Source organism: Nannospalax galili, unplaced genomic scaffold (genome assembly GCF_000622305.1).
Source record: "Nannospalax galili isolate Female #2095 unplaced genomic scaffold, S.galili_v1.0 scaffold1938, whole genome shotgun sequence".
Classification (NCBI taxonomy): domain Eukaryota; kingdom Metazoa; phylum Chordata; class Mammalia; order Rodentia; family Spalacidae; genus Nannospalax; species Nannospalax galili.
The window spans coordinates 174,857-182,921 of NW_008341479.1; the positions used below are offsets into that span (position 1 = coordinate 174,857).

Sequence of the window (8,065 nt, forward strand, 5' to 3'; positions counted from 1 at the left end):
TGCTGGGTCTGATGCTCACTGTTTGTATGAAAAAGATGATGAGAGTGAAAAAGATCAGAATTCAGGGTTCACGTCCGTACCAGCTGTGTCACTTACACCCTGTGTGGTGCTCTGCACTTTCTACACGTCATGCTCACCCTCCAGATTGATATGTACATCACAGTGCAAAACAAATCTTAAAAAAACATTTCAGGTTAGCATCAAAGGTTAGTACAGACCATTCTTCTAGACAGGAGCCCTGTGAAAACTGTTCTGACATAGAAAGTCAGTCTAGACATGGTCCAGGAGTCCATCTTCTCATATCCCTCTGTCCTGCTCTGGGGTGAAACTGGGTTCAGTGTATCATCAGCGCCCCCTGCTGGGCCTGAGCCTCCCATAGGGGGTTTTTGTCTGAGCTCACACCACCCTTCATTCACTGTGCCTCTTACACAGTAATAGATGGCTGTGTCTTCAGTTCTAAGACTGCTCATTTGCAGATACAAGGTGCTCTTGGCATTGTCTCTGGAGGTGGTGAATCGGCCTTTCACAGAATCTGCGTATTTTATATCACTACTACTCCCACTGATGTATGAGAGCCACTCAAGCCTCTTCTCTGGAGTCTGACGGACCCAACTCATGTAGGTACTACTGAAGGTGAATCCAGAGGCTACACAGGAGAGTTTCAAGGATCCCCCAGGCAGCACCAAACCTCCTCCAGACTCCACCAGCTTCACCTCAGACTGGACACCTGAAAATCCAAACCATCATGGTTAGGAATATGTCACACATGTCCAATGCCCTTCTCACTCATGCCCACTCTCACACTCAGTATCTCTTCTTCTCCACAAATTACCTTTTAAAAGAGCGACAAGGAAAACCCAGCTCAGCCTCAACTCCATGGTGAGTCTGTGTTCAGTGATCACTGAATGGAAACACCTTGAAGTGCAGGGCAGGGCTCCTCGGCCACAGCTGCAGGGTCAGGGCTTTGCTGGTTTTCATGAGCAGAGAGAGGCCTTATTTGCATGACCTGGTGCTATATAAGAATGACTTGGGTTTGACGTCTGGAATTGAAGTCCTAGAGCAGGTCACATATCCTTGATTAGTGTGGTGAAATAAAATTTTACAGAGGAAATAGTAAAAAACGCACAGGTGGTTTATATAACATATTCAATGTTTCTCTTGTTGGGTTTCACCCAGTGTGAGGGACTGTGCTTCTAACCAAAGAAATCTTTGGCTCCCATGTGTCACTCTTAGACAGAGATGGACATGCTCACTGAGGCATGCAGAATGTTCTTATCAGGATATCCTTTAGTTGTTTCCTACTTTTGAATATTTATATAAATTATTTATAGAAGATGAGAATTAAATCACCCAAGAAATGCAGACTTCTCTTTCTTCATCTCTCCCTCTGTGACTATCTGCACACTGTGGGTGTGTTTGTGCATTTAACAGGACCTTCCTGGGCGTCCTCTGAAATAGCAACTTCTTACTTACAATGTCATTGGAAGCACAAAGAGTGATGTGCAGCCTTGTGCAGTCATCACCATCTTGAACTCAATGAAGAAAACCCAGGTGAATTAATAACAGGAGCAATATCCTCAGCCATTGGCCTAGGGCAATGGGGAAGGGAGACACACTTGAAATTCTCCTGCACGCTGGTCTGCGGACCCCTGTGCTCTGGATGTTATTTAATGTGACCTCATAGTAATATGATCTGAGGGCATAGTGTGCACTGGATGCAAGCAGCATCTATGTAACAGTATACGCTTATTGAATTTTTATGCATTTCATACAATACATCGTAATCATATTTAAACTCAAGATCTGGCAAGGCTTATGAACTTTCTAAACCCACCCCCAGTGATGTGCTTCCTCCACGATAGCCACAACTTTTAAGACCTCCCAAAATAGCGCCACCAACTAGGGACAAAATGTCCAAATACTTGGAGCTTATGGGGGACATTCTCATTCAAATCACCACAGTGCTCCACGGTGCCTTATTTTTGCACAGTGACAAGCTGCTAATCTCTGTGTTATTTGCCAAATACTGCAGAAAGAGGATTTTTTATGGGCATTCAGTATTGCACTCATAAAAAATTATTGTGTAAAATAGAAAAGTGATGGAGCACTCTCAATAATAATAATAAGTGGCTGCAACATCAGTGGTCACAGAGCTAACGTACAGGGAGAACCTGTTCTTAGAAGTGTCTCTAGTGATGGATATTCTGCCTTGAGGGATGAGCTGTATGCAGTTTCCATGATTAGCTCTGTACCCCATTCACCGCAGGCTCCTCCCTGGATGCTGGTGTATCCGGTTCCACCTGTAACCACTGGTGATGGTATAACCAGTAATAATACAAGTGAGGGTCAGGGTCTGTGAAGGTGATAGTGTAGATGAGGGTCAGGGTATGTGAGGGTTGCACCAGGAGAAGCCCTGCCTCCTGCAGGTGTACCTGGGACAGCACACCCAAGAGCGACAAGAATAATACGTCAATGTCATTCACCTGCTGTCACGTCCTCTTTTTCCAAATGTGTGAAATACACCTAGCTTGCAGAGCTGTATCAGGCAGGGGATAAAACACTAACTTCTTGTCCTTTAATGATTTCTTCCTCAGAGGCCTCAGCTCAGTCCTGTGTCAGAAGGTCCCTAGGTCCTACAGCACAGTCTTGGAATTTAAGTAGAAACAGAGGACATATTTGCATGTCGGGAGCCCTGGTTTATAAGTTGGAAGAGTGGAAATCAGTTCACATTTTTCTTCCCTGGACCAAGGGTGCATCTGTCCTTCAGATTCTTGATGTCAGTCTGGAGTGAGAGCTCATGTTGGCTATTGATTCATTTAAAACATGTGTGTGCATGACTGCACCTTCCTAATTCCAGACACATCTTCAAAACACCCCCTCCTCCCATGGCCTCATAGGCCCAAGGAGAGTGCCCTGAATTCTCTCACCCTTTGGAATTGTTTACTCAAATGAGAGCCTGGACCCTCTTCTGCTCATTCCTTCTCCCACTCCCCAGAGCTCAGTGCATGCTCTCATTGTTCTTTCATGGGGCCATGCCTGCCTCTCCCTCCACCCACCCTGAGGTGTGCAGAGGAAGCACATGATGAGTGCAGTAGCAGGGTCCTCAAATCCCATATCATCGTACAAAGAGACCCCATTCATCCCTCACACAAGATCCTGCTTCAAGGACTGCCCAGCAGAAGCACGTGTCAGACCAACTACAATGACTCAGGGCTGAGGAGGCAGAGGACAGTCCTACGTAGGCCTATGTACAGACTGAGCCTCTTCTTAGCATTTGAGGTGATGAGGTATGTCCTTGGCTCCACACACTTAGGAAGCAACATCAAGAAGAAAAGCTGATGAACATCGTCCAGCTTGTACCTTCAAGAAAAATGACACTGTCAGCTCTGATCAAGGGTGCAGAGAAATCCAGCATCTATGCATTTATGATCCTGAGGAATAGTGCTGCCAAAAATCAGAAACGCATCATGGTGATTTCAATGAGGTGTCTCCCATGGTGATGCTGTTTGTGGAGGAGGTGTGCCCTTCCTCCTGGGGCAAGCATGCCTGTGTGGCAGGCTTTGTGAGTTTGTAGCCATGTCTCATTTCCAGGTTTTCCCTCTGCTTCCTGTGCCTGATAAAGATTAGAGCCCTCAGCTTTCTGCTCTGTTTGCCTCCTGCCACGTGTCCCCACCATGTTGGATTCCTATCCCTCAGGAATCAAAAGCCCAATAAGCTCTTGTATCTGAAAGATGCCTAAGCGATGGTGTTTTACCACAACAGAAAAATAGTAACTACATGTATTGTGTCAGAGAATGTGCGTCTTCCTAGTATCCACGGCCCTGGGGCTTCAGAGCCCTTAAACACCTCACAACACATTGAGATTAACTGTTATTCTGGAGATTAACTGTTGTTCTGGAGCTTGGCTTCAGAGTCTGGATCAAGAAAGAGAGCTACTGTTTAATTCCACAGGCTATGAAGACTTTATCTTCCCTCCCTATCCTGGGTATTATCAAGAGGCCACCATTCTCTTCTTGGACCATGTTTAAATCTTCACCATCTACATGTAAAGAAAAACCTTAATGAGGAGAAGACACTTGTGCCCTGTGGGACCTGGTAAATGGTGTGTGTGTGTGTGTGTGTGTGTGTGTGTGTGTGTATGTGTATGTTTGTGTGAGTGTGCACATGTATGTGTGGTATTGCAAATCATTTTTCTGAGTGGTAGCATACATGTATGAAAATTCATTCTGAAGACATGTTTCGGTGCATTAAGACTGATCTGAGACCTTCCATGGACTAAGGCCTATAAATATATGGCTTCAGATATTTACTTCTTTTGAAGACAATGTTGTCATTATAAAAGGTTTCTCTCACTGATGGTAGAAAACAAATGAACAAAAAACCCAGGTTTCAAAGAGAGTAATCTCTTAAATGTAACCATGAAAACAGAGCGTTTCTTCTAAATTCACCACTGAGGAAAGGACCCTGAGTTGCACTTATCTTATTCAATACAGTCCTCAAAGTCTTACTTGTAGTGGCTGCCCAAGAGAAATACATGGGATAAAAAGATGAAAAGAATCAGTTTTCCTTACTTATGGACATGATTCTATTCTAAAAAAGATCCCATAGAATGTACTAGAAAAAAATTGGATTGACTGAACATTTATAGTACAGTTACAGAAAAATTAAGAATCGTCACCTTCATATACAACAATTGAAACTCAGATAGATATTTAAAAATAAATCATTAGTAATAGATCCAAAAATAATGTCTAGGGATCATTTTTAACCTAAGACATGGAAGACCTCTCCATCAATATCAGGATTTAGGAAAGGAAAGCAAGAAGACACTGTGCTCTTGAATTTCCAAAGTGAAACCATGAAAACAGCTGCCCCAGCATTGCTAATACACAGACTTAATGGACACCCACCAAAATTGCATTGTCCTATTTCATACACTTAGTCTCCAGGAAGTGCCCACCTGCAGGCTGAAGGTGCAAGTCCTATTTCACCTTCTGTTAATCCTGGCTGATCCTGACCTTGATCCTGGCTAATGTGGTATGAATTTCTTCCGGGTTTACCTTCCTCAGTTCTGGTCACTACTCTGTGTTTCTCCAGCACTCTGTGACTCCGCCAAGCTTCATCACACAGCCGATGTCACTGTCGCAGTTTCTAGAGCGGCTTCCACTGCTGATCAGTTCATCCCTTGCCCTTTCTTGCAAAGGGACTCATATTATTGACCCAAACACGTTGTGCCTCTATGACCCATTCCAGCTTTCATGTAGTTAACATTACTTGAGAGAGATATGCCAGATTTCTTAGGATCTATTGTAAATAAAGAAACTACCAGGAGAAAGTTACAAATGGTGATAAGATTGGGGTGCAGTCTCCCATGGAAGGACTGAGGACAGTGTGAACTAGGAGCACATGAGCAGGGACAGGTGCACTGGTGACTCAGACTTTTCCCCAGGCTGCAGTGTACAAAGTCTCTATGAAAGAATTGTTACTTTTGTCTTTGGGGTACAAGCTCAGTTTTATCAAGATGTGTCTCTGATATGGAATCAGTGACATGAGGATAAACTTTGTCACCTTCCTTCACACTCTTGCACAGAGACTCTAACAGTGGAAGAAGACTGTTAAGTGACCTACCGACGTGTGGAGCAAAGGAACAGGACTTGAACTCAGGGCAACTGTGCTTGTTCCACATGTGTAAAATTAGAGAATTCTGGGTGCTGGAGCGATGGCTCAGTGGTTTTCAGCACTGATTATTCTTGCAGAGGACCTGGGTTTGATTCCCCGCACCCACATGGAAACTAGCAACAATTTGTAACTCGAGTTCTAGGGTATCCAATGCCCTCTTCTGATCTCCATGGGCATTGCATGGCACAGTTGCACCCCCTACATGTAGGCAATGCATTCATTAGATTAAAAATAACAAATAAAACATGAACTAAGAAAGAAAGAATTTTCTGAAAATGAATGAAAACTACCTAAAAATTCTTCCTGACCTTAGATTAACCAACAAGAAAACTAGGAAACAGGAAATTCAGATGCTCCTAGAACAATGTTATTTGTGTCAAGAAGCAAATACAAATTTGTGCATAACAATATACAGCAAAGAATCTCCATAGAATTTCAGGGTAGGAATTGAAAACTACAGGAGCTTGACTGCAGGTGTCTGTCATGGGGCTTACTTCAGGGTTCCCTAGATTCTCTTGTGGTCCCCGCTTGTCCAAAACACCCTGTGGGGAAGTTTGTGTCTGTGATGGAAATGTAGTCACCAGGGAGTCCAGCTTCATCTCCTCCATAGGCACAATTCAGGCACTCCATGAAATTTTGATCAGAGGAAGGCAAGCTCCTAGTTGACCTCCAAGTTGAATTTGCAGACATCATCTCCTTGCTTTGAATATCCAATTGCTCTTCCTAATGTGTCCACAGACAGAGTTCCAGGAATGTGGTTGAAATGAACTCACTGTCTTCTCCCTGGGTTCTTCACAAGTCAGCCAGAGCTCACCAGACTCTCAAATCTAAGTCCCCAGACTCAGATTTTCATGCCCCTCTGTCCCTGCTCTGGGCTGAGGTGAGTTCAGTGTGTCATCTGCGCCCCCTACTGGCCCTGAGCATCCCACAGGGAGGTGTATGTCTTAGCCAACAATTATTTTCACTCATTGTGTTGTGCAGTAATGGGTCGCCGTGTCCTCAGATCTCAGGCTGTTCATTTGCAGGTACAGGGTGCTCTTGGCATTGTCTCTGGAGATGGTGAATCTGCCTTTCACGGATTCCGCATATTCTGTATCTCTACCACCACCACTGACGTATGAGAGCCACTCAAGCCTCTTCTCTGGAGTCTGACGGATCCAGGTCATGGAGTTGTCACTGAAGCGGAAGCCAGAGGCTGCACAGGAGAGTTTCAAGGACCCCCCAGGCTGCACCAACCCTCCTCCAGACTCCACCAGCTTCACCTCAGACCGGACACCTGAAAATCCAAACCGTTGTGATCAGGAATCTGTCATACATATTTGCCACTCTATGTCCTTCTCACTCATGCCCACTCTCACACTCAGTATCTCTTCTCTACAAATCACCTTTTAAAAAAGTACGAGGAAAACCCAGCCTCAGCCTCAGCTCCATGGTGAGTCTCTGCTCAGGGATCACTGAATGGAAATACCTCAAAGTGCAGGGCAGGGCTCCTCTGCCACAGCTGCAGGGTCAGGGCTTTGCTGGTTTTCATGAGCAGAGAGAGGCCTTATTTGCATGACCTGCTGCTATATAGCAAGGTATGGAATTGGATGCCTGGAGGCTTCAGTCCTAGAGCAAGACACATGTCCTAGACTAGTGTGGTGGAAATTAAGTTTTACAGATGAGATAGTAATACAGACATATAGATGGGTTACATAATTTATTAACTGTCTCTCCTATTGGATTTCACCCAGTGTGAGGGACTGTGCTTCAACCAGAAACCCTTGGCTCCCATGAGTCTCTCTTAGAGATGGACATGCTCATTGAAGCATGAAAATGCTCTTATTAGGAGAGAGTTTAGTTTTTTCCTACTTTTGAATATTTATATAAATGATTTATACAAGATCAGAATTAACTAAATAAATCCCCTAAGAAATGCAGACTTCTCTTTCTTTATCTCTCCCTCTGTAACTATCTGCACATTGTGGGTATGATGGCTCAGCAGTTAAGAGCAATGACTGCTCTTGTAGAGGGTCTGGGTTTGATTCCCAGCACCAACATAGCAGTCAACAACTGTCCATAACTTCAGTGCCAGGGGATTAGATGCTCTTTTCTGATCCCCTGTGAGCACTGCACTACATAGGATCACTTACACGTGTGAAGGTCATACACTCATACATGTAAAATAAAAAATGCAGTAAAAATATTTTAAATATCTAAACATGGCTTAAAGTATCTAGGGCCACTCATTATTTCATGAGACTCTCCTTAGCATATACAATGTCCTAACAATGCTTAATTTACTAGCTGTATAAAATTAGTTTTATTTTGAGGGGCTGGAGAGAGGGCTCAGCAGTAATAAGCACTGACTGCTCTTTGAGTGGAACCAGGTTTCAATCCTAACACC

General features: G+C 44.1%; 2 gene segments (V, D, J or C); both read right to left on the reverse strand.

The window, feature by feature from the left end:
* Positions 1-200: 200 nt before the first annotated feature.
* LOC103737427 lies at positions 201-940 on the reverse strand. The segment is given in 2 exon segments: positions 201-727; positions 833-940. Coding segments are annotated over 2 exon segments (573 nt in total).
* Positions 941-6,644: 5,704 nt separating this feature from the next.
* On the reverse strand, positions 6,645-7,110 carry LOC103737429. The segment is given in 2 exon segments: positions 6,645-6,955; positions 7,065-7,110. Coding segments are annotated over 2 exon segments (357 nt in total).
* Positions 7,111-8,065: the final 955 nt, after the last annotated feature.